The sequence below is a fragment of the Lissotriton helveticus genome, chromosome 11, assembly GCF_964261635.1.
Source record: "Lissotriton helveticus chromosome 11, aLisHel1.1, whole genome shotgun sequence".
In the NCBI taxonomy this organism is placed as follows: Eukaryota; Metazoa; Chordata; class Amphibia; order Caudata; family Salamandridae; genus Lissotriton; species Lissotriton helveticus.
In genome coordinates, this window is record NC_136072.1 from 450,421,427 (window position 1) to 450,448,960 (window position 27,534).

Consider the following 27,534-nt stretch of genomic DNA (forward strand, 5'->3'; position numbering starts at 1 on the left):
CTCCTGGAGTAAAACTATATCCGGGGAGCATCGCTTCAAATATTGCAAAACTATCCCCCGTTTTATCCTATCACCAAGACCGTTGACGTTCCAGCTCAGCACCCTCAGCCCCCTATCCCCCATCCCAAAAATGAACACCCTGCTTCCCCCGCCACGAAACAGGCACATAGGAAAAAATATGGAACAAAGCACAACCTCGACACAAACAAACAAGAAAAGACCCCTCCACCACCCCCAAAAGAACCCTCAAAACACACCCCCCACCCTGCACCCCTGCGGTAGACCAAAAAGCCCCCCCAACTTGCAGTGTGCCTGTCGCCCCATTAAACTAACCTACAAGAAGAGAGAAAAAAGTCCCCAGAGGAGGAAGAGTCCCGAATCCCCCCAACCCCGGGTATCCACACTGTATAGACACAACAGTCACAGGGCCACTGCCATACGTCCATAAAGTTGGCTCGCCGGCGCAGACTCACTACTCCTGTTCTTCCAAGCCGCCTTCGGCGCCCCTCGAACTCTCTGGGCTGGTACGGTGCATCGGCAAAGTGTCTAACTAGTCGCTGACCACCTCGAGGCGGTCAAAAAAGAACGCACGTTCTCCATGTTCAATCCTCAGGCGGGCCGGAAAAAGCATGGCGTACTTTAGTCCCATGTCTCTGAGACGCCTTTTCACCCCCATAAAGCCCATACATTGTTTCTGCACCGCCTGCGTGAAGTCCGGGTAAAAACTGATCGACGCATTCTCAAATTTAGTGGGACCATTGGTGCGTGAAGCTTGCAGGATAGCGTCTCTGTCTCAGAAATTAAAAATCCTGGCTATGATAGGCCGCGGAGTGGCCCCCAGCTTGGGTTTCCCACCGGGGACTCTATGAGCACGCTCCACCGTAAAAAGATTACTGAGGCCCTTTGGTGGCAAGTGGTTCAAAACAAGGTCTTCCACCAGTAGGTCTGTAGACAAGTCTGCGGAGTTCTCCGGAACACCTACGATGCGGACGTTGTTGCGTCTGGCCCGGCTCTCAAAATCATCCAGCCGACGGGCTAACAAGCCATTGGACGTTCGAAGATTGCGGACTTCGGTCTGGAGATCCGAGACATCCGTGGTCAGGCTCACGGTCTTGACATCCAGGGACTTGACCCGCTCATTGGTCTTCCCCAAGTCCGTCCTGATAATATTGACTTCAATCGCCACTGTGTCTATCTTAGCAGCCAGGGTTTCATACTGCTGGCCCATAGTAGTCCGAACACTTGCAATGGCGCCCATAACAACCTGCAAAGTCGGTTCCTTAGTTGCAGGAGGACCATCACCAGTCTCCCCAAGGACCTTGCTCGCTCCGCCTGGAGATCCTTTCGGGCGAGTAAAGCAATCTATGGTCTGGGATTGGGCAACCCCTCCTCGGTATGGGCCTCTGGTGGTACGCTTCTCGGCATCCGCCCTGCCCGCCATGATGGGCGACGAGCTCTGACGGAACCTTTGGGATCTGGTCAGAATGGTTCCCTTCATGGCAAGCCTGTAGAGGCGAGAGGGCGAAGATCAAAAGCCGGCGCAGGACTGGCAGCGGGAGCGGGGCAGCCGTGCCGATCGGCAGTGAGTCGCCGTCAACAATGACCAAAAGCGAAACTGAAAGTACCACAGGGGCAGCGGACGCGTCGCACCAGCCGTTGTTGTTCAATTGCCACTTGGGTACCTCGGGGACTCAAGCCCCCGGATGGCCTTCGGCATAGGCCACAAATTTCAAAGTGCTGCAAGTCCGGTTCGCGGCGGCCAAATCAATTTTCAGAAAAAGTTTTTGTAACAGCAGGGCATCAGCGAAAAGTACCCGTCGTCCAAATCAGGATTCTTTACAGGATAGGTGCGGGAGGTGGAAAGGGTCTCGGGAGCCCTGTGCTCATGCGTCCATCTTGGATACGCGCGAAGCTCCTCCTCCCCCAGAGGACTATTGAGCGACATTAAGTCGATTTCATGGAAGAGTCCTGATGCTCACTCTGTAATCTGGTTACCACATATCCTCTGCTGCACGAATTATACCAATATTATAGTCTTCGGGGCCCAAGCACATACATCTAAAACAAATCTGAAAAGTAAAAGTGCACACAGTTTCCACCCTCTCCAGGAGGGGGCAGTCTTTGGTGGGACCAGTGTTGGCTCAACTATCCCACGAAGGGAAGGTTAAGCCTTGGGAAGTTCTTCAAGGGAGCACTGAGTGGCGCCAGCTCCAAAAGAGGTAGGCGCTAGCCTTTATTTCCATATGAAGGTCAGAGGGTGTGATATTTGTAAGAAAAAAAGAAGTGGAAAACACTAGGTTTGAGGCCCATGAGTCCAGGATACCTCGAGCATTATGGATACACATTCACAAAGCTCTAGATGGTACAAAACGAGGGACAAAATCTCTCAAACAGAAAAAAACTAACAGCTTGATTCAAGCAGATGGCTTCTGCTGTAGCTGCCTGAGAAAGGAACTAAATCCTTGCGAGTGAGGAGCAGCATTGGTCAGTACTGTTAGGGCTTGTGATAGATTTTGGTTTGCACTGATTGATTAAGGACAGGGCTGTGGGCCCTGTAGTATGAAAAATAGGTTTTAAAACCTGCATTTTAGAAGCTAGTAAGTGGGTCAAAAGCAACTGGCCGAAACTGAATTGAAGATGAAAAAAACAGAATGATGTTTGGAGGCAGTGCAGAAATATTGCCTCCAATACTGGCCAGAGGACTCCGAATTTGGCATTGCAAATGGTAAACCAGAAGAACTCCTTCGGATTGGACATCTTTATACCAGACTCTACAAATACAGGCAGTTTCTGATAACAGTCTTCCAAAAATGAAAATGTAATCTGGGGTGGCGGGGGAAGTTGCTGCAGTAGGTAGTCCTGTGTCTACTGCGATCCAGAAAAGGAAGAAGGAAAGAGCACAAGAAGGGGAAAAAAAGAAAAGAAACAAAACAATGGACAGTTAGTTAAAATGTGAAAAAGGCTAGGAACATTGATAAGAGGAAAAAAAAAAGTCAAAATGGACGCCCTGTTAAAAAAAATGGAGGGAAGAACAAGCTGGGATAGGGCTCCTTTCTAAATGAAAAAATAACATAACAAATTTAGACTGAGGTGAAAGTCAAACTAAACAACAATTTTTCCTCTAGAAAGAGATTCCCGATGTCCATTTCATCAACCCTGCGAATGTCATTTTAGTTTACCCAATTTCTTTAGATTAGATTTTCAAAAAATACACATACAAACCCAGATAAACAATAGCGGTTACTGGTGGGGGTGGAGAGGTTTAAAAACGTTTATCATACCTGCTTCAAGACAAAAAATTAAGTTAATAGAGAGGACTTTATAGTAGCACCAGACTGAAGCCTCTGAAGTAGAAAGAGATGGGCCAATTTAAGACAAAGTGTAAATCAGTGGACAAAAAGGGTTTCAGTCTTGTTAATCATACCATATTCTGCCAGATTTTCCATCACAGGGCTAACAAACAGCCAATAAAAAAGCATGCCTTGGATGATTAAGGTGGCCATAGGGATAGAGACCTCCTGGACGTTATCTACGGAAAATAGAAGAATACAAAAGGATACAAATTAACTGAAATCTATGGCACTGTTGTGCGCATTAATTAGCATGATTTAGGAGTTGAATGAGTATCTACCATTATGCCTGATTCCATTTCCTATACTGCAATCAAACAGATTACTTGTTGTACATTATGTGATCAAACACACACAAGGTGATGGGAAGAATGCTTGCAATAAGTCTAATCTCTGCCAATTGCTCAGACTAGCATTCCAACCCATCATTCTTTTCTCCACCATGCCACATCAGTTTGGATCCAGCCATATGCAAATTAGTCCTTCTCAGTCTACAATAGGAAGAGTTCAGTCCGAACTGCAAGGCCCTCCCAGACCCGGAACACAGGCAACCGAATACGGTTTTCCTACTGGAGGGAGACCAAGACTGATTTGCATATGGCTGAGAATAATCTCAGGTGGCATGAAGGAAAAAACAACAATGGGTTGAATGCTACCACGAGTGATTACCAGTGGTTAGACAAATAATAAGCATTTTTTTTAAACGTTTTATATAGCGCTGGCTAGACCCAGAGGTATCAGAGCGCTTTACATGAGCATCAGATCATAGTTACAGGTTACATCGTTACAAAGGTTACACAGTTAGAGCATGGCAACATAGTTACCTGTAAGGTCAAGAAAAACAATAAGCACAAATACGTAAGGGGAAAAGAAGGCACGGTGAGAGATTCAGCGGGGGGTTGGAGTAGGGGAAATAGAAGATAATGAAGGTGGGAAAGAGGAGCGGAGGGGAGGGTGAGAGTCACAGCATGGGGAGAAGAGGGGAAGGGTGACAGGGACACAAACCGGTAGACGAGTCAAGGCAACGTCCAAAGTCCAGTAAGCTGTGATCCCAGGGGAAGTGGTATCCCTTGCCTATCTCTATTGCGAGAGGCTCCCTTTATGGAGTGGACTCTCTCAGAGAGGTCTCTGAGACTCCAAGGCCTACATACTGGATCCTTCCCCAAAAAGGGGAGAGGGAGTGCTTTGGCAAGGGGTGCCATACCATACCTCAAGTGTGAGTGGCTCCCTTGGCGCAGTGGACTCACTCAGCGGGTTCGCTGAGACTCCAGAGTATAAATATTGGATCTTTCCCCAACAAGGGAAGGAGTGCTTAGTCAAAGGGCACAAAGGACAGGGGGTAGGCAGAGTAGCAGGCAAGGGAGAGATTCAGGGGAGAGAGGATAGGAGCTAGGGAAGAGACAATAAGGAGAGACGAAAAGAAGTCTGCCTAAAGACCGACTGGGTAGGTGACGACCAAGGAGGGAATCCAAGGCCCATCTCCCTTATAGCTAAACCAAGTAGCTCCATCGGGCATCAGACAAAATAGTTCAGTCTTAAAACATTGAGAGAGGAGGGAGGGAGAGACATAAATAGAGGGAGAATGCGGTAGGAGACAATAGGAGAGACAACAGGAAGTGCAACAATGTGGTTCAACAATATACTAGAAGAAAATCAACAAGTAAACATTAAATAAAACAATCAGCAATACAATTAGGGGAGGAGTGAAAGGCGAGAGACAGTAGTAGGGGGTAGGGGACGAGAGGGAGTGAGGATAAGGGAAGAGACAGCCATAGAGACGAAAGGAAGTCTGTCTAAGGTTCACAGAAAAACAGGGTGGGGACAAAGGGCAAGGGCATGTGAGGGCTGAGGACAGAGGACAGAAGTTGGAAAGAGTAGGAGCGGAGAGGGGGGAAGGTTGCATGAGGTGCATAACGTTTGAACAGAGGCACGTATCTCCTGCCTGGGGGCTGTATTGTTGGGACCATGTTTAGATAGAGAAAGGTCCTGGGTGGGGGAAGGGAAATTGAGAGGAGGCGTATTGGCAAAGAAAGAGAGGTAAATCAGATAGTCACGTGAGAAGTCAAGGGAGGGCAGTGTGTTGAAGCTGTGGAGGGAGAGACGTGGAAAGGGAGGAGTGGAAGGACGCGGTGTTGGGAAAGGGTAAGGGGAGGATTCGGCAGAGGAGAAGAAAAAAGAGAGGGAATGTGGTCACACGATGATATGAGAGAAAGAGGCCAGAGACATGAGAATATGAGTCATGTAAATAGGTACGAAGGAAGCGGTAGTCAGACGGAGTTAGGAGGTAGGAGGTAGTGGGAGAGACAGTGGTTGGGATGTAGAAGGCAAAAGTTATCGGACGTGCGTTAGATTTGTCAAACAATTTTGTAGGGCCTGCCGTAGACAATCAGCAATACTGCTTTACATAATTGCTTGTGAACAAAGTAAAAAACATAGACCTGAGCAAAAAGAGAGAATACAATTCCAAATCAATATATGAAGCATGGACCAGGGATCTCAAGGTGCAATAAACAGAGGTACTAGATGGTAACCAACCAAAGGACAAGGTAAATAATATAAGCAAGTAGGAAACAGGGTAGTCGGGATAGCAAAGGCAAAGGAGACTAGGCAATAATAGCAAAAGAAAAAGGGGGGGGTGATTGACACAGTCCAGCGAAGCAAACAATTACAGCACAGCTACGCTTGGAGGGAGTTATAATAAAGCAATGTTGAAATAACCCTAGCAAAACAAACAATCAATCCCCGCAAAGCTATAGAAGGAGAGGATCGCTAGGTTCAGGATCAAAAACATCGGGTCATCAATCAGCACAGATTTTCAAGGTGGGAGCATTGTTAAAAACAGGCCACAAGGTGGAGCTCCAGGCTAAGGAAGGGAGCAGTTTAAAATTCAAGGGAAAAGAGGCGCTGTTATTGGAATGGCAACCCATCCATCTTGAGGGGCCTAGAAGTCGTCAGATCTCGGGTTTGGCACCATTTTGTAAGGCTAGTTGGATCACGCAATTTCGGTGCAGCAGGCCACTCGTTGCATCGTGTGGTCACGCTCCGTAGACTCCCTCAGCAATCATAGGCGGGTGCCACAATGGGGGGAAGGGTCAAACTAGCATCATTATCCAACCAGACTGCTACGGAGGTTCAATTTCTCACCTTGCAAGGGCTGAACAATTGCCTGTTTCCGCTGTAAGACAGCCTTGTGCTGAAGTGGCCTAAGTTTCGACTGAAAAATGTTTTCAAAGTTTTCTGAATCTTCGGACTTGTTTAAATTGCTTTCTGTAGCAAATGCAGCCTCTAATTTCTTCTTTTGTTCTTTAAGTTCCTGTATTTCAAGCTGGCTCTCCTCTACTTTCTTCATAAGATCTAGGCGCTCCTGTTTTGGGGTGCTAGTAAGTGGGATTCCCTTCAGCCCTTTCTTCAGGAGCATCTTTTCCAGGTTCAGCAGCCTCTCCACCACAGCAGAGTCCAGACCTTCAGTCTTCAAATAAGTGCTGAGGGACGATTCAGCAGGCTTGGGGGACTCTTCACTGCTTTCCTTCTTCAGTTTCTTCTGCTGCACACCTGCAGAGTCAGCCTCATTTTCCTCCCGGTGTCTCTTCATGGATGCTAGGGCTGACGACTGAGTAGTTTCCTGGGTGAAAGGTTTATTAATTATCTGCTTGGACTTGGCAGCAAAGTTCAGGGCTGTGAGTGTATTAAAGTAATATTTCTGTCCAGGAGCAATGTTCGTGGTCATGACACTGTGGGCAGAACCTCCAAGAGAGTCCTGCAGAAGCCTGGTTAGCTTGCTGTCCCTGTATGGAATTCTGAGTAAGCCCATTTGTAAGTTTCATGCAATATCCTAAGTGGCCAAGGGTATGCCCAGAGGTTGGTCCCATGCTCCCTCTGCTGCTGGAACCAAGCTACACCTGACGGACAGCCACAATAAGGGCGAAACTGGTCATGGGTCGCTTGTGTTCTGGGTCAGGGAGGACTTGGCTTGGCAGTGTGGGCAGGATTGTTATCGGACCAAGCTTGGTGTGCATAAAGCTGGGTCGAACCTGAGGTGGCATGGGGAGCAAAAGAACAAAGGGTTGGATTGCTACCCGAACAATTACCAGTGGTTAGACATATTACAAGAATACCTTGCATCACCTTTTGTGTGTTCCACTTTAAAGAATACCATGCAACACAATCTAGCCCTTCAAGGTCCGAGTTGTATAAGCTGGGCGGGGGGGGGGGCAATCTGTGTACCTGTGAGAGTACCCCAAAGACAACACTAAATCCAGGTAAGAAAACAAACTGAAAACATGCGGATAACATATGGAAAACTATTGTCAGAAGTCAATATGTTTAACGTGCTGAAAAGACTTATGAAGGAAATAATACCATTATGTAAATATTAAGGGAATTATATGATCAAGGGTACAAATATTAGAATAAGAGGTTATTGCATAACACTAGAAATAAATAAAGATTAGAAGGTTAGGTAAATGTTCTACAATCTGGTAAGGTAAATATTATTATTAAAATAGGAACCTGTGCATCACATGGTGTCAAACAATCTTGGAAAATGATGAGAACATCCTCCTTCATGTAGTTCAACAATGAATGATTCTAGGAATATAAACATTTGTGTTTGTATGTATGCTGCTATATAACAAGAAAAAGCAACCATGAGTCAAATCTGTTCTAGGTCTGGTCTGGAAAGCTCATACAGGGTAAAACAATAATTCACCTCATCACCAAATATCCGCTGAACGTTCTATTCGAACATTTGATATTGTAACAGATCAATATACCAGATTGCAGATGGGAGATGGATATAAAATTGCTGGATAAAGCAACAAAGTATCTAGATGCACATAGTGAGAAACTAGCAGTTTACCCATGTTTTAAAGCCACTTTAATGAATCCCTTTCTCTTCAGGATGTTCAGGGTTAAATTCCCAAGATGTGCATCCAAAGCCTCTTCTGCTCCTCCAATCACAATTACTGCAGCATTTCCACCTTTCTCATTGTCCAGAACATGAGTCACACTTTTCTTTGAAGCAGACACCAAACCTTCAGATAATATAAAAAATATAGTTATCAAAATACCCAATGACAGCATAAAGCATAAACGCAACCTATCCCCAATGAACACCTGATTTTCACTTGATTAACTTGAATTGCTCACATTCATCTAAATTCTGTAAAATATTGCTCTTTTTATTTCAAGACAGTTTAATTTAGTTTACCTTAATTAAAATACATAAATGGAAAAACCAACCACGCCGGCAACAACTATATGAGCAAGAACCTTCTACCATGAACTGTAGTTGTTGAGAGATACTGCTAATCTGGGGTCAATACAATATAAAAAATACATTTAAAAGAGAAATAGAAAAAACATGCTCACAAAATCTAAAGCCAAAAATGAATTACAAAGTTATGTAAATGTATGTGTCTTGTAAAGCGCACTGCTGCCCTGAGGAGTCGTGGCACTGTAGACCGCTGGGGAACCCGTCCTGGCTATCCCTGTGAGATGGGCCGTACTGGGTATCTCCAAGGTGAAACCAGGCATCCCCGGTGAATGTCGGGGGCCGTTGTAGAGATGAGGCAAGCTAGTGCCCAGAGTTGCCGAGTGTGATCCCTGGTTAGAGTAGGCACCGAGGCGAGAATTATCAAGTCCGCTGACCCTGGTCCACGACCCTGCCGTGTCGGGAATTGAACCCTGGTCCCGGGCCGTTCTCTGCTTCCGGGACTGCTGCCTCTAACCAGTGAGCCACACCACTCCACATGTAGCCCTTTTGAATTGACATAGGGCTTTAACTTGTAAGCAAGATCATGTATCTGTTTCAGACTGTTGTGTCCAGTTTTCAAAAATGAGCAGTTCAAAATGCAATGCAAATTATTTTATTGTTGTGGCTTTTTAAAGACCTTCTCGTCCATTCCTTGCACCACTGTTTATCAGGTTTCTTCATGAGTTCTTTCAATTAGTTGTACTCTTTCATTTCCACCAACATTATTTACTACTTCTAGTAACACAACTTGGAAACCGATTAAGAGTGAAGGCAATTAAAGCAAAATGTTATTGTGCCAACAACTATCTCTCAAGCATCATCTTCATATACTATTGCTAATGCAAACTGGAGTCAGGTACTCCCCTCACATCAAAGTCAGTGCCGAGCCACTCTGCACATCTTGAAACCCATTATCGATGAACCCCTGTTTTGTTGAGACTGCACAAAGTGTTTTGAAAACATAATGTTTGTACTGTGAAGCTTCCAATTTTCAGTCATTAGCTCAAGAAGGTGACAGGTGTATCGCCCAAAATGAGGACAACATCACCGTCTGATCATCGCTCGTGTTTAGACTCTAGGCCTCCTTTCAGATGTTCCTTGGACTCTTCCATCAAATCTGCAAGGCATTCCTCCGGAGTCTTTTAACGACAGAATTTGAAGAATGGAGCCACACATCTCCATTGAATTAAAAAAATATTTATCTCTATGAATCGACAAAGCCAAGCCCGTCACTCATGTCAGCACGGAAGTAATTTTCTTGTGATCACCGGAGGTGACCTAAACCCAAGGATGGGAAACCTATGGCTAGCCTAGAGCTAGCTCCCCTTCAAATATTTCCTTATAGTAGGAACGGGGACCTTGGAGGAATATCTGCGCAAAGAGAAAGAAATGTTGCCTAGATTTAAAGGGAGAGGTTATACAGAGGCAGTTCTGGATGAGGCAGTAAGTAGTGAGGCTAAAAGACAAAGGGATGACATCCTTTTCAGGTCCAACAGGAAGAGAAACTGCAATAAGGCCGAGACTAAGTGTATATTCATTACTGATTTTCACAGACATCAAGCACACCTTAGAACAATACTAGGGAAACACTAGCATCCAATGAGAAGCGTTCCAGGCATCTGCTCATCAATCTCTAGAAGACCATTGATTACGTTTAGGAAAGCCCACTCCTAATGAGATATTTTAGTGAGGAGTGATATTGTGATAGAAAAGAAAGACAAAAGGTGATTAAAACCAAGGGAAGGTTTCTACAAATGCAAGGCATATAGGCAAGGGGTCAATATAGAGGAATGTATTACACGATACAATACAGCAGTGAAAATTAATAAACTTATCACAAGCAAAAGTGAAGCGGTAGTGTATATGCTGAAATTTCCTTGTTCTAAGATCTACAGGGAGTACCAGCTTATCGGTTCACAAAATAACCCGCTAATATCGTAGGGCAATTAAAAACAAGGATAGCAGTTTTCCGATTTCTATTTTTTTTATTTTTTTATTTTTCCATCAACATCAGAATTACAGATTCGTAATACATTGCCAGAGAAACAGAAACAAAGAGAAAATATATATATATATCTTACAATTCAGAAAGCATTATCATCAAGTTTAAATCAAATAAAGCATTTTTTCCAAAAACATAAACACACAAAGAGCTTTAGACTGGGTAAAGTAGGCTAAAAAAAATTGGGAAAAAATTATCTCAGAAACAATAGAAAGCCAACATTAAGAAATATCATATAATCTTAATTGCGTCTGACTTTCCCCCTAATTCATCTTAAATCTCTCCCAGTCTCCTTTTCCATTCAATTATTGGAGCCCATATCCTCCGACCGGCCTCTTTTTTTTACCTCCCTCTTTTTTCATATAGGGCCATTTCTAAGATATATATGGCCAGTACGCGTGAGATCCATTGCTGTAATGTTGGGGGGTTAGGATCCTTCCAGAGTGTGGCTATGCATAGTCGGCTAAATACAAAAACTCATGGTGAAGAACATCTACACCCACCCTCACTACACCCAAAATCATAACTTCATCTGTCAAAGTTAAATGTATCCCCAGAGAATCTGCGAAAAATTGTTCCAAAGATTTTTTATATATATCCAAAGAGGGGCATGATGCAAACATATGGATTGTATCTGCTTGCGTGGATTGACATCTCGGACAGATGACCCCGCTATTTCCCCCCCACTGTGCTATTTTATGAGGGGTGTAATATAGTTCAAACATAGTCTTATAGTGTTGAGATTGTAAATTTGCCACTCTTAAGACCGAATTTGACAGTTTTAATGACTTCTCTGCCTCATTTCCTGTTAGACCTAGTTTGTCTCTCCACTTCTCATACATTCTATCACAATCATCCTTTTTATGTTTACAAATTAGTTTTCCGATTTCTAGACACTTCCATAAGACTCGTCGTGAGACAGCAGAGCTACTCGAATACAGTGTGGTAGACAGTGTCCCCATCAGCAGAGGAAGGGATTACCATGAAAAAACAACTCCATTGACTTGAATCACATTATAGTTTAATGATGGATACCAAGGAATCGAGAGGGTGACTCTTGAAGATGAAATGTATATACATCTATTATTTCTGTATCAGCCAGATCTGTCTAGCTAGCCTGTATTCATTTATGGTTGTGGATTGTTAATAGGTTTTAATCTATGTGATAATAAGAATTTCCCTTGCATACTTTAAGGTCAACATATGATGAAATAGAAAAGATGGATCAGAAAGGAAAGATAGCAAGAATGAAGATATCCAGATAAAGTAAATAAGGTGTCCATAGAATAAGATTTTTGATGAGAAATAATTTCGAACTGAATAAGTATAAATCATGATCTACTGTATTGAGAATACGTTGTTCACTAGTGCTTAATGTTGAGTACATATCACGTTTTATTTAAGATTGATTTATTGGTGATATAATGTACCAGTGTTCTGTCTGGTGATTCCTTTATTTCAGATGGACTAAAATCAAACAATTTAGTGACCATTTGAGCTGAATGTTCAAGATGTATGACAAAGAAAAACAATTCCAGATTATGTTATTTTTGTGACACTTGTTAGAACTTCTTGCATTAGTAATCTGGTTGACTGTGGGATATGTAACCTAAATAAGTGTTGTAACTGTGCGGGAAGATCCTGAGTAGTCGTTTTTTCATTTTTAGAGGTGTTGCATTTATACAACTTTCAAAATGGCGCCCGAGATTGGGATCAAGGCTTGAGTGAGAAGCGACAACAAAATAGAAGGTGGTTCCCAATAGGGGTTTTAGGATAAAGGCAGGTCAAAACGGGGTAAATCAGCAAAAAATAATCAGCAAAAACCCTCCCACAGATATATACTGAGGTCCTACCAGAGGATCCCTAAATATACAGGCGGGTGACACCAAGTAGTATCAGAGCCAGATACACATAAGGACTATTTTAGAGTTTCTTTATTTATCATTTATCAATTTATTGCAGATTTTCTTTGCATTTCAACATTATGCATTTAGGGTGAAAAAACATTACATAGGTTTAAAATATATACATTTTCAAAAAGATAAGACGTACCGCACACACCACTCCCAACAACATTCACTTCCCACTATTTCACATTCAAAATATTTACTCGCATTCATACATCACATTTACAAAAAATACAACCGTGCCTAAGCGTGCAATCAGGATGGACAATATTGCACTAACAAAGGGACAGGGTGGGGCAGAACAAAGATGGAAAAAGTCATCAAAAACAGATGGGATTCTGCCACCAGCAGGAACTACGCCAACGCGCGTTTCGGTGTAAGGCCCGGGGGGGCCGCACCTTCGTCAGGGCGAGTACCACAGCGTGAGGGACAAGACAACTGAAAATACAGAAATATATACAAATGTATAAAAAGAAAGCAACAATATGCATGATTTTTCATTTTTCATAATCAAAATTATCTATTCAGTCATTATGTGTTATGGCTCCGGTTACTAAAGTCACTCCAATAGATACAAATTCCAAGGTTACTTAGAAAATTAATTTCACAAAAACAAGCTCAGGGGACAGGAAACCACCAAACTACCCATACTACCTCACATTCTGGAGTGCCTCAAAACATTCATTCATTCCTCTTTATCGGGTATATTGGTTTCAGAAGGAATACTCCCGAGGGTCTCATTCCGATTAGTGCGGAAAAACCCTCGTACTAGGGGGTCCTTCTAAAGTCACCGCCTCTCCAGAAAGAGAGGCGTCTGTTTAAGCATAGGGGCATAATCCATATACCTGATCCCCCAAGGGGTGATAAACAGGGGAAACAAGCAGTGCCACTCACCATGAATACAGATTACTGGTTCCTACCGATGCCGCAGAGTAGGGAAAGATGCTAGAACGTGGACTCAAAGTTTCTGTCAGACTACTTCCCTCCTTTATATATGGGCTGGGGGGTAGAGAAAACAGGGGAAGAAAGATATCATATTGCTTTTCATCTCCCCTTATCCCCGACCCCCAGGATAATTACGATCAAGCTCAAATTCATAGGGTACCTGTATAGGGTCTAGAGGGGAGCGGGTCCCAGCTTTCACACGACGATCTCTTTAGGCTTTCAGGGGTCCACCATGTAGGATTCTGTCAATAAGCCTGCCTAAGTTCAGAAAGAATGTAGAAAGAAACGTTACCTATCACCGTCAAGTGCTAATTTCCCTGATTTCTAGATGTTCATATCGAAGCTGGGAGACTCAAATTAGGAGGGCTTAGGTAATATCGTTTTAGAATCCCATTCGACAACATGCTCAGGGGCCAATTCGTTTAATGGGAGGGGTTAGGCTCAAAACTGAACAGCAGGCGTGTCGAGGTAATTGGGATACCGGATAGAATGTTTTCCGTGATCTTAGTTGCATGTAGAGGTTCTATCTCACCACACATATAATGATCTTTAAAATAGAAAGGAGCCAGCACTCTACCTCTAAGGCGACGGCGGTTGCAAATGAGCAGACCGGTAATGGGTCCAGCGCGTCCGGCCAACTCGCTGCAGGGAAAACTCTTCTTCAAGATAGGGCGGATCTGCAGGCAGAACGATGTAAGTTAAAGGACCGCCTCATATCGACCGATCTGTAGGTGGATATGGGGGCCATAAAGACCTGCAGGGGCTCAAAGCAATTATGGGGAGAGCGAGAGGCCATAACGCCCTGCAGGGGCTCAACGCAATTTTTCGGAGAGCGAAGTAACTTACAGGGCTTGCAACAAACAATGCTGATAATGGAACTTCAATGGCACGCTCCGGCGGCTTTCTTCAAAATCGAGCGCATCTGCGGGCATAGCGAAGTGAGTTAGAATACAGCCTCATATATATCGCTCAGGAAGAGGGTATGGGGGCCATAGAGACCTACGGGGGCACAAGACAATTCAGGGGAATGTTGAATAGCATACCAGGGTTTCAACGGGCGATACGGTGATGGGGGTTCAAAGACATACTCCGGCGGCTCTCGCAACTGGCACGCTTTTTTGTTGAGTGAGAAGCGAAACGTGTTGATATTTATTCTGTCAGCAGCCGAATAAATCAGCAACTGCCAGACTACTGTTGCATATCAAACCATGAGACCACATCTCCCCTGCCTTGAAAGCAATGCATTGGTTACCGGTTGCCAGAAGGTCCATGTTCAAGCTGCTTCGTATCACACACAAAGCCGTACAAGGAATGGGACCGCTCTTCATCAGGAATAAAATCACCAAACACATTCTTCATAGGAACCTCAGCTCTAGAGTGGCACTTCACCTTAAAATCCCAATATATAAGAAAAAAACCATGGTTTGCACATCCTTCTCTGTTCAAGCAGCCAAAATATGGAACTCTTTACCTCCAAACATAAGATCCACCGTCAACCACCTTATCTTCAGAAAACGACTCAAGAATTGGCTCTTCCCCACATAATGACCATACGCAAACAGAAATATACAGCATATTCCTCTGTATATAAGCATATATTGTACTATAGAAATGTACCTATATATGTGTATTGCTTTGTATAAACATGTAGAATAATTAGGTTTAAAAAAAACTTCACTTGAAAAACAGAGTTTATTGAATGCATCTTTAATCCACTTATACTTACTTCATTTATGCATCTATATACATTCCATGTACTTGGATCTATATATTTATTACTTTCCTCCTAAAAAAAGCATATTCAATGCTCTACTCCATTTCTCACCCTATACCTCTATCAATATCTTTAATCTACATATACTTACTTCCTTTATGCATCTATAAACTTTCCATGTACTTATGGATCTATATATTTATTACTTTCTTCTAATTCAGCATATCCAATGCACTATCCTATTTCTCACCCTATAAATCTCTCAATATATCTTCTACCATTAGAGGCCTGTAGAGGGAGTGGCGCAGGGCGGTGGGGTGGGGCAGGGCGGGGGGTAGTAAACTCCGGCTCATGGCCGACCGGAGTAATGTAAGAAAACAAATAATTAAAACGAATGGAATTGCGCACGCTGAAATGCATTTGGCGTTTTAGCGCGCGCAATTACATTTGTTTTATTTATTTATTTACTTACATTACTCCGGTTGGCCGGGGGCTGGAGTTTACAACCCCCACCCTACCTCTCCCCGCCCAACCGCTTTCCCTCCACGGGCCGCTACTGTCTTCTACCGCAACTCTGACTCATCTCAAACCTCTTTCTACTACTCTTTCCAATGCACTGGCCATTTTCTCATCCTATACTTCTATCAATATATCCATTACCTCCACTCTCTCATTCATCCCAAATCCCATATCACTACTATGATCCCCAAAATAGCTCTTTCTAGACTTTCCCCTACTCTACCCCTCCTTGAACCATCTGACACCCCTTTTACTATACTGATCCCCCAAAATAAGCCTTTCAAAAGTCTTATTTGAGCCATGGATCGGCAAGTCTTAGTCCCATCACATCCCTCTTTACTCATCCCAACCCTCCCATTACTGCTATGACCTCCAAAAATGAAATAAAAAAAGTCTAAATCCTTCACTCTGAAAAAGTGCTTTAACACCCCATAGGTTAATAAACGCTATATATATATATATATATATGTATATATATATATATATGTATATATATATATTACCTACTGGCGGTCGCCAGTAGGTATATATAGTTAGGATTTTTTCTCTATGGGTTTTTTGAAAATTCTATGTCTAATAACTTTGGCGTTTGTGGACGGAATTGGCTGAAATTTTCAGGAAAATGGCACATTTTGTTTCTGAGCAGCCCTTGAAAATTTGGGGGGGGTTCGTCCAGTGGGGGCCGAGAAAAAAGGGGGGTCCCAAAACGTGTTTTTAACATTGAGTTTTCCATAGGGCGGTTGGCCTCACTTTTAGCCCGAACGGCTGAATGGATTTGCACGAAACTTGGCAAAATTGTAGGGACTGGTAGCCCGATGTGCCTTTTGTAGGTCTCAATATATGTGCTCCAGTGGATTTTGAGAAATTAACGTTTAAAAAAAGATATATATCTGTAACAGCGGACCGGTTAGCGCTCTGGTTCGCGGACTTTTCGCGCAACGGAGCTTTGTGAAGCGAAGCTGATTGGTTCTCCGGCGTCTGTCAACATTCCAAACAGTCCGTAGCGGCCGCCATCTTGTCTCTCGGTAGGATCGAGAGACAAGAGGAGGTCAAAACAAAGGGGGAAATAACTATAAGGGGGCATAGTAGATCCTCGCTGACCCCCTAGGTTTGATGTGGAGGTTTTAAAAGGGCCCCGCGGGGCAAAAAAAAAAAATAAAAATAATAATTGAACGGCTGAATGGATTTGCACGAAACTTGGCAAAATATTAGGGACTGGTAGCCCGATGTGCCTTTGCTAGGTCTCAATATATGTGCTCCAGTGGATTTTGAGAAATTAACGTTCAAAAAAAGATATATATCTGTAACAGCGCTCCGCTTCGCGTAACGGAGGTTTGCGAAGCTGATTGGTCATTCTGTCACTGGGCTATAGTTGGGCTACATCTGGCTGATATTTGGGCTACATTTGTTTTTTTGTGTGTCTGGCGGCCATCTTTGGGCTACATTGGGCTACATTGGGCTTCATTGGGCTACATTCGGCTAATTAGCAAATAGCTCATCGCAAACTAGGAATGGTAAAGAATCGCTATTTATTCCTTAAAGTTCGCTATTTAGGAAATGCAAATAACTTTGATGATACATATGGCGGTTCATCTCTAACAAGATAAGAAGCATAGGGATAGATTTATGATGACTGGCGCATCACCAGGGATGTGTTAGTCATTCTGTGCCGCTGTTCCGTCACCTATGGTGTGCTGCATTTACAATGCGGCGCATCATGGGGCAAAAACAGCACAGATGCGTGATGTATCTGTGCCGTAAAGGTGGCGCATTGCTGGAGTTGTATCGCAAGTGTGATGAAGCTCCAGCAAGGGTCGGGGGTGCCCCTGTCGCAGGGTTTCTGTTCTCACACAGAACTGTGGACAGAGGATTGGAACCTCGGCGAATTAGGGTGTCCCAAAACTCACGTTAGTAATCAAAAACTATTTAGCAAGCTAGGTACAGTGTCACATTGGATATAACAAACTCTCAATGTTTAGACAATCCAGAATATGAACTTATAGTACCTCAGGATACGTGGAACTCATGAACAGTCGGTCGTTATATATTTCTTAGAAACCAGAACATGGAGTTAAGAAGAACACATGTGTATTTGAAATGTTTATTTACTAATGCCGTCTTCTCAGGCGTAGTACCTTAGATAATAAAAGTACACATATTATCAGTAGCAAAATTACCAGCATAGTTACTAGTACATAAAAAGTGAATGGTGATAGTATGTTAACATGCTGTAAATGAATAAGAGTTAGCAACACTTATAAGCAGCCGCGGGCCGTGGAGGGAGTTACGGTGAGGCAGGGAGGCGGGGAGGGGGAGAAGCAGGGTGGAGAATACAAGTACACATATTATCAGTAGCAAAATTACCAGCATAGTTACTAGTACATAAAAAGCGAATGGTGACAGTATGTTAACATGCTGTAAATGAATAAGAGTTAGCAACACTTATAAGCAGCCGCGGGCCGTGGAGGGAGTTACGGTGGGGCAGGGAGGCGGGGAGGGGGAGGGGCAAGGTAGAGAGGGCTCCACCCTGCTTCTCCCCCTCCCCGCCTCCCTGCCCCATCGTAACTCCCTCCATGGCCCGCGGCTGCTTATATCTCACCCTCCCTAATACACATATTATATTATTTGCTAAGAAGGTCTCTTTGTGTTGGTTTAGGGCGTGTCCATACTTTAGTGTCTTAGATTTGAAGGAATCACATCAGCATACACCAGCTCTCTCTTCATGTGAACCGCATCAACTGTTGTGTATGTGTGTTCGGCAAAGCAATATAAAACCCGCCTCATGCCCAGAATTGGCAGAAGTTGCACTTATGTTATGAGTATGAAGTCGTGGAGATCAGACCTCATAACAATTCTGTATCGTGTTGTTCTTGAAACTTTAGCACTCGCTGTACAGATATAGTTTAACAAGTAAAGCAGATAGTAGACCAATAACATATTATTCTCATGTAAACCACGATGAACTACTAGGTGGAAAGCTAAAGCAACAACTAAGTGTCGTGTGCAGAAGTTGCAAAAAAGGAAAAATGGCGTTTAAACCGGTAATGAGCCCATGCTAACTTAACACGGTGTAAAGATATCCAGGACCTAGATGACACCTCCTCATGATCCGGAAACGAACTGAATAAGATAATAGAAGTGCCATCTCATGAGAGCAGATTGCAAGTTTATATGTGGACGGTCCGCAAGGTAAAGCATTAAAAACTAGGAAAATTCAATGCTAAAGAAAAATAAAACAGCCAAGTACTTTATCGAGTCTTAAGCCAATAGGCAAGGTAAATAATAAAAACTTGACAAATAAGTCAATGAATTGTCAATGAAATGCTAGTACTCAGCATATCAAACATGAAAAAGGTCTATGACATAACTGTGTATGCAAAATAAGCTGCAACAGCCTCCAATAGGAAGTCACCGTCTTCATCCGAAAACAGTTCAGCCATCCAATTTAAAAGCGGAAAAGAACATACGTGCTCTCCCAGCACCGGATCCTCTATCACCATCAGAGGACAGCTCGGTGGGTTTTCAAGAAAGCTGTGTTCCAAGAAAGACTGTGCTGCCGCCAGTAAATTCCAGGGACCAAGTAGTCCATGCATCAATGCCACAGCCATAATCCTTTCGCCAGGACAAATCAACTCGTGAGTAATGATAGGAGTCATCAGCTGATTAAAGTCGACGTCAGGAGAAACCGGTCCGCAGAGACACAAATCAATGGCCCAATCGAAATCACAGGTCAGGCAGTGAAATACAGGCTGGACACAGGTGAAGTAGGAGAACCGAAAAGATAATCCATATGCCGTGCTTAATATCGCCAACGGCATTGTGCCATAATATTCTAGCATGCGATTGCGGAACAGTGTCAGCAGCTGCAGGGTCGGAGGTTGCATAGGAGGGACATCCATATTTAAAAATGTAAAAAAGCACAAGAGCGTCCGCTGGTAATGCAAGTAAAAATGCAATCCACGAACCAGAGTGGAGAAAATGGAATGAAAGGGAGCAGGGATGACTCCAAAGATTTTCTCAAATGAAGTCACGAGACCACTGGTAACAACTTTAAAAAAGTGTGCCAGGGATTTTGTGGAGGATGCGTTAAAGATAGTCGGAAACATGTTGCTGAAATTGAAAGGCAAACCTGTGTACGGGTGTTCGCTATGTGAAGTACGAAAGTTTCACGGGCCGAACTCAAGGCCACCTCTCTCTGAGACAAAAGAGCTCTTATTCTTGTCATGCCGTTGAAACGTGTCCCAAGGTTGGTATTTGTGGCCAGATTGAAAACTCCCTATGTTCATGTGTGGGAGGAAATAGAACATTTCTGCAGCAAATAACCCGTTCACTTACTGTTACGATAAAAGGAATACTTTTAATTAACTCAGAACAATCTTCATTATTGAGCATCAAATAACTACCATTTTCCAACAACTTGAACGTGGGGATGATAGCAGGAACTGGCGTGCCTTGCAACACGCAAGCCATATTTGGTCGGTGTTTGTTGCATGAATCGTGTAACTGTATGTGCCTACACATTAGTGAATGATCTGGCGTCTCAGTGCATTCCTCTCCATTCAGATAAACTTCTTGATCATCTTTGAAACATCTGTATGTGTATGGAAGCGACCAGACCTCATGAACAAAAGCACTACCTAAAGGTTCATAAAGACCTATTGGTATATATTTCATACAATTTGAAAACTTATATAAAGCAAAAGGCAGCGTTATTAAACCGTGGATAAGGCATGTTGCCAAAAAACCCGCAATCCTCTGCTGATGATGTCACTGAGCATGTCATGAATGATGTAATATGTGACATCATCAGTAGTGGATTATGGGTAATAGTATCTCTAGTTTACTCCCCTATAGCTGTCTTTCTTTTAACATAAGTGTGTGTTTCCTTCCCTTATACTTACTGTTTTTGGTTCGCTTCCAGTTCGCGTACCAGCGAGCGAACTAGGAAGCGAACTAAGAGAAATAGAGGTTGGCACAGTTCCAAATATTGTACCAATTTTTTAATAACGGGGAGGTAGTTCTGAAAAGAACGTTTTTTTTTTATTTTTCTGAATTTTTTTTTACTGTTTTTGAATTTTTCGGAACAGTTTTATATTTTTTTGGGTTTTTCTTGGAGGGGGCAATGAAAACGATTCATTGTAAAGGGCTCAACAGGAGCAACAAAACAAAAAAAAGAAGTATTTATTATTTTGGGCGTTTCGGACAAACTTGCATATGATAGTCAATAGCTCTGTTGATCAGAGTGATGCTTCTTTCTCCGTAGGAAATGAATCCATCGCAAAATACGCAGGTGTGTTTTACTTCACCAAATCTCATTTGTATATTTGGCACCATCTCCCTGCCCTCTGGTCCCGTTACTTCCGGTACAACAGATCTTCTGGCCATAATAGGGAGATTATCTAGGTCGTTCCGAAACTGTGCAGCACTGTAGTTGTTAGGATGCCACCTAGTCATATGGCGATGCATTGTGTAGTTTCCGAAACTGTATTTTTTGTCGGTCCCTCTGGACAGTCTATCTTGACATATAAGGCAAGTTACGTATCTTGCATTTACTTTTTTCTGACCTTTGGGAATTTTAAAAAATTGCCAAATGAAGTTTTCTTTCCGGTGAGACGTCTTGGGCTGCTCAGGCAAAAACTGCCTCTCTTCGTGCTCGTCCTCCTGTTCCTCTTCTTCTTCTTCTTGTTGAATTACAACTTGAGCAGGTGGTCCACTCTTCCTTGGATGTGGTGGAGGTGGTGGGGAAGCACCAGCTGAAGCTACTAAAGAAGCCATTGCTCAGTGATCACAAAGGGTCTTTCTCTCACAATGATGAAAGTCAGAGTGAGGAAAGAAGGAGGGATTTTCATCATTTGGGAAAAACAAGAGTTCTCAACCAATCAAAAGTGTTCATTTTAGATTATATGACCTAGTCTTACATCATTAGGAAACCAAAAGTGAAATGAACCAATGAAAAGTGTTATTACCAAGTCACATGACTTGCTGTGTTTACGTTAAGCGCTTTGCAGGGCCTCCCTGTTTGCTTCCAGAAACCTGCGCTTTGGCACTCGCTTCGCGTACCAGTTCGCTAACGTAGCACGTCATATGACGTATCAAGCGACAACGTGGAACGTCATGCGGACGGGAGGCGTCACGATGTTGTTTTCTAACGCGGCACTTGCGGTAAAGAAACGTTTACCGGCTCGCGGTCTATTTCGCGGCATCAAGGTCAGCTAACGGGAAGCTTCCCGATTCGCGAAGCGGGAACGAAGAAAAAAAAATATTTTAAAAAAAAATTATTCATAAACATATAAAATATATTTTTGGATTTAAAGAAGAATACATTTTACAGCTACAGATATTAGCTGTTAAAAAACCAATGAAATTCACAGAAAAAACCATAGGTTATAGACCATATATAGTTAGGAATTAGCATTTACAAAACCTTGAAAATTCACTGAAAAAACCATAGGTTATAGACCATATATAGTTAGGAAATAGCATTTAGAAAACCTTATTTTACTCACACAAAACCATTGAAATTCCATATATAGTTAGTTGCACTAACTATATATCGCGCACCTGCAATCCACTGCTGATGATGTCACATATTACATCATTCATGACATGGTCAGTGACATCACTGATGACATCACTGATGACATCTCAAATGACATCACTGATGACATCACTGATGACAACATCCAGTGACTGTATGCTTCTGTAAAGTTAAAATATGTCTTACATATTGAAGAATGAGTGGATGTATAAGTGTCTGGATGAAGGATTTAGTAGGTGCATGACTGACTGTATAAGTGAGTGATTAAATGTGTCTCACTGAGTGCATGGGTTAGTGACTAAACTGTTTTAAATTGTGCATCATTGTGTCTGTTGTTTTGTAATCTGATGCATGTGTTGATCATTAGCTATATGACTAACTATATGGGTTATTGATTAGTTGCCCAAGTATTTGTATGGGAGACTGAGTGTGTGTGTGGGTGTCTGGGAGGTGTATGACTCTGTGCATAGATGTGTGAGCAGTTGATTCACTAGATGTATGGGTTCAAAAGTGCATGTGGAAACATCTGTATGGGCGGTTGACTGTGTGCATGAGTGTATTGGTGAGTGAATGGATATCTCAGTGCTACATGTCAAAGTAAGTACATATGTAAAACACAGTACATGTGATAGTTGACATATATAAATAACTGTGCATAAGAGCCAGTGAATGTGTGAGTGGCTGTATGGATTATTGTGAACTTGTATCAGGGATTGTATAACAGAGTAAATATGTGTTATTATATGTTCCAATAAGTAAGGTGTGTATAACTATATAGTTGAGGAAATCGAGGTGTGATTGATTCTTTGCAAGACTGACTAGGTGTGTGAGTAACTCCATGGATGAGTGACAGTCTGTGAGTGTCTGTTTACACTGAGTGTATCTAAGGTTATATTAGAGTCTGAAGAGGTTCATTGTATCATCACATGAATGATGTCATCAGTGATGTGATCAGTAATGTCAAATGAGATGTCATCAGTGATGTCATCAGTGATGTCATTTGAGATGTCATCAGTGATGTCATCAGTGATGTCACTGACCATGTCATGAATGATGTAATATGTGACATCATCAGCAGTGGATTGCAGGTGCGCGATATATAGTTAGTGCAACTAACTATATATGGAATTTCAATGGTTTTGTGTGAGTAAAATAAGGTTTTCTAAATGCTATTTCCTAACTATATATGGTCTATAACCTATGGTTTTTTCAGTGAATTTTCAAGGTTTTGTAAATGCTAATTCCTAACTATATATGGTCTATAACCTATGGTTTTTTCTGTGAATATATATATATATATATATATATATATATATATATATATATACATATATATATATATGCTCGACAATCTCCTGCACGAAAAAAGAGTGGAATCCACAGCGGGGGAACATCAAGGAGGCTGCTTTATTTAAATTCACAAGGCAAATGCATTTCGGCCTGTCGGCCTTCTTCAGTGCCAAGTAAGTGATTCAGGAGGCGTGCCCAAACCCAGATAAAATATGTCCCGATCTGAGCTGATTGGTTCCACCGTTTCACCTTGCTTCCAAGTGGATTGGTGCGCCCATGAATCCGGTCCAGTGTGTGGCGGTGGACCGCATATCCCAGGGTGCATCATTCTGGTCCCAGGCGATGATGGATTGGGTGGAAAAACAATGTGGCTCGAAGGGACTCGGGGAAAAGAACACTGCCACTGTCCTGATGTGTGTAGAAACAAAGCACCCCCTCTAGTCCCCACACCACATCAACCTTGCCTCCAGGAGTCCGTTCCACGAGGGCCCAAATGGCAGTGTATCAGATCAGGCCCGTTGTGAGGCATAGCCTAAGCATCGCGTCCATTCCTCCCAGACTGAAGGTGGGCTCTGAACATCCGATACCTCAGAAAACAACAACGAGCAGCCGCAGCCGCCCATGCCACTGGAATCGGAGCCAACTTGTAATGCGGGGGCTTCCAGAAACGTGTCACTGGCGATCACGTTTGTAGAAATGCTCGACAATCTCCTTCACGAAAAATTGAGTGGAAGCCACAGCGGGGGAACATCAAGGAGGCTGCTTTATTTAAATTCACAAGGCAAATGCATTTCGGCCTGTCGGCCTTCTTCAGTGCCAGGTAAGTGATTCAGGAGGCGTTCCCAAACCCAGATAAAATATGTCCAGATCTGAGCTGATTGGTTCCACCGTTTCACCTTGCTTCCAAGTGGATTGGTGGGCCATGAATCCGGTCCACTGTGTGGCGGTGGACCGCATGTCCCAGGGTGCATCATTCTGGTCCCGGGCGATGATGGATTGGGTGGAAAAACAATGTGGCTCGAAGGGACTCGGGGAAAAGAACACTGCCACTGTATATATATATATATATATATATATATATATATATATATATATATATATATATTTCGCTCAGGGTTTCCACCTTGTTCGCACTAGAAACCACGCACTCCGGGGGTAATTCTCAAAGATGTCTTTATTTCATTTGCAACTGACGCGTTTCGGCGCTCCGCCTTCCTCAATGTTACAAACATTGTGAGGAGACGCCATGTTTTATTGCTCATCACTACGTGCGTTTACAGTGAAAACAAACAAGGGACTCTGATCAAATCGCCATATTGGGTGATCTACACATTTTGCATCATGTTATGTTTCCGTAATGGATTACACCGTAACATATTTTTCATACGTGTAATTGCGCTGCAATTTGCTATTATCATTTCACAAGCAATTAAATTCTTGCATGCACATTTTGATTCATGTCAAACCATTATGGTATACAATTACAAAATGATACCTTCACGCCGTATATCGGCTTCACATTAACCCGTCACTAGGTTATCGGTTTCCCCAAGAATTTAACTCCGCCACAGTGGATTAATTCGGCATGGTTTTTGCATTAAAACATTTCAAACTGCCTTCCTGATGTATTATCAGCAATTCCAAATAACGGCAGAGCCATCTTGGTGGTCCCTCCCCAGGTCGGGTTGTGTTATACAGCCGTGTATCGGCAAGACCAAATTACTTCAACATAACTTATGACGCTACAACTGATTGAGCCATGGATCGGCAAGCCTCTCTTGACAAAAATTGTTTTCACAGAATTCTTTTACAAATTTCTTTTTTCTTTTTTTCATATTTCATAAGTTCAAAGATTTCATTAGGGAAGGGTCACCCACAATTGATACTATAGATTCTCGGTGTATTCCATAATTCCAAAATTACTAAATTATGAGATTACAAAAATTTGTCTATTCAAATATCGGATACTTATTGAATTTCAAAGTTTGCAAAAATTAAAACTTCAAACAGTGATTGATTAAATTATTTCCATGTTAATATCACACAGTATTTTATCTCAGTTAATGAATTTTCCCGTTTTAATGCTCAGAATATTTTTATACAATCATAATATTGTCAGTTCTTATTTCAGTTTTTTATCCTGTTCTCTGAGTATTGTTGGGTATCTTTTAGAACCCAATATGTGATGCCAACTCCTCTCCCGCATTTAGTCCCCTCGGATACTTTGTCATTAAGTCTATTATATATCGGGACTCAAGTCTTCTCAATCTGTGGAGCCTATCCCCTACTCTAGGGCTATCGGGTATATGGGCCAAACCAAAATATTGCAATTGATGCCTATTGCTAGAATGTTTTTCTTGGAAATGTCGGGCGACTGGATACGACTGATCATTTTTGTCGATCACCCTTAAGTGTTCTAAGATTCTAAGTTTGAGAGGCTTGATTGTACTCCCGATATATGATAGTCCACACGGGCTCTTGAGACAATATACTGCATACGGGGTATTGCAGGTAAGATATTTATTGATTGTTTTCGTTATTCCTGTATCTGGTATTTCGTAACTTTTTACCCTCTTACTGTGTGCACAGGCCTTACGATTGTGACATGGATGAAAGCCCTTTAGGTCTGCCAAAGTATTAGGTTTCTTTTCCACTTTCTTTAAGTGGCTTTGCACCAACATGTCTTTTAAAGATCTAGATTTTTTGAAAGTTACCAAAGGAAAAACTGGACTATCATCTTTTATAGAGCTGTCGGTCTTTAGTATATGCCAATTCTTTTTAAGCATATATTTCAAATGATTGGCTTCGGCCGAATATGGGGTTACCAACCGGAACTTTCCCATCCCGGTTCCATCGGCAGCGATGGTTTGCTTTTTGTCTATTAGCAGGTTATGTCTCGGTATCGATTTAACTTTGTGCAATGCACTTTCTAAAGTAGCCGCTGCATAACCTCTTGATTTGAATCTGCTGATACACTCTGTTGCTGCAATTTTGAAATCTGAGTCTCTGGTACTATTACGCTTAAGCCTGAGCAACTCCCCATAGGGGATGCTCTGTATTAGTGCAGTGGGATGATTACTAGTTGCATACAATACAGAGTTACCTGCTGTGCTTTTACGGAAGAGTGATGTTTCGATTTTGTCATCCACAATGAACACTTTTAAATCAAGATATTCCACACAGGTATTGCTTATCATTCCAGTAAATTTCAGATTTCTATCATTTCTGTTGAGGACATCAATATAAGCTTTGGCAGTTTCTACTAAATCGGCAGGAAACAGGAGCGCGAATATATATATATATATATATATATATATATATATATATATATATATATATATATATATATATATATATATATATATATATATATATATATATATATATATATATATATATATATATATATATATATTCACTGAAAAAACTATAGGTTTTACCCATGTTATAACTAGCTGGACATTTCTCTCATAAAAAACCTTTGAAATTCCTCCGTTATAGTTAGCACAGCTAACTATAACTTGCGCGCCCACAATGCACTGCTGATGACGTCACATATTACATCACTCATGACATGGTCAGTGACATCACTCATGACATCACTCATGACATCTCAAATGACATCCCTGATGAAATCACAAATGACATCATCCTTGTGGCAGACCTGCTCTCACTGTAATATAACTTTTGATACAAAAAAATTGAGATAGCAATTCCAGTTAGAACAATCTATTCAGTAATTCCAAAATCTACATACACATCCACTCATTCACCAACAGTTCTATACAGTCACTCATACATGTACTCACTCATCATATGTACTCATACGCCTATATATCCTGTTATACACCGGCACTCATCTATAGAGTTACTCACACACATACTCACACATGCAAATAAAGTATCAAACATCCATTTAGTTGCATATACAGCTATACACACACCACTATACTAACTTCTACAGAATCGTAGACATACTTACTCTCTTAAACAATCACTTATAGAAACTCGTAGT

The 27,534-nt window shown here is 42.3% G+C and overlaps 1 protein-coding gene across 1 annotated transcript in view; it reads right to left on the reverse strand.

Moving 5' to 3' along the window:
* Positions 1-27,534, reverse strand: part of LOC144791307 (2-acylglycerol O-acyltransferase 1-like) — a 423,435-nt gene that overhangs the window by 53,396 nt on the left and 342,505 nt on the right. The window contains exon 4 of the mRNA XM_078665973.1: positions 8,209-8,383. Coding sequence (XP_078522099.1) covers positions 8,209-8,383 — 175 coding nt within the window. The remainder of the gene's footprint in view (positions 1-8,208; positions 8,384-27,534) is intronic.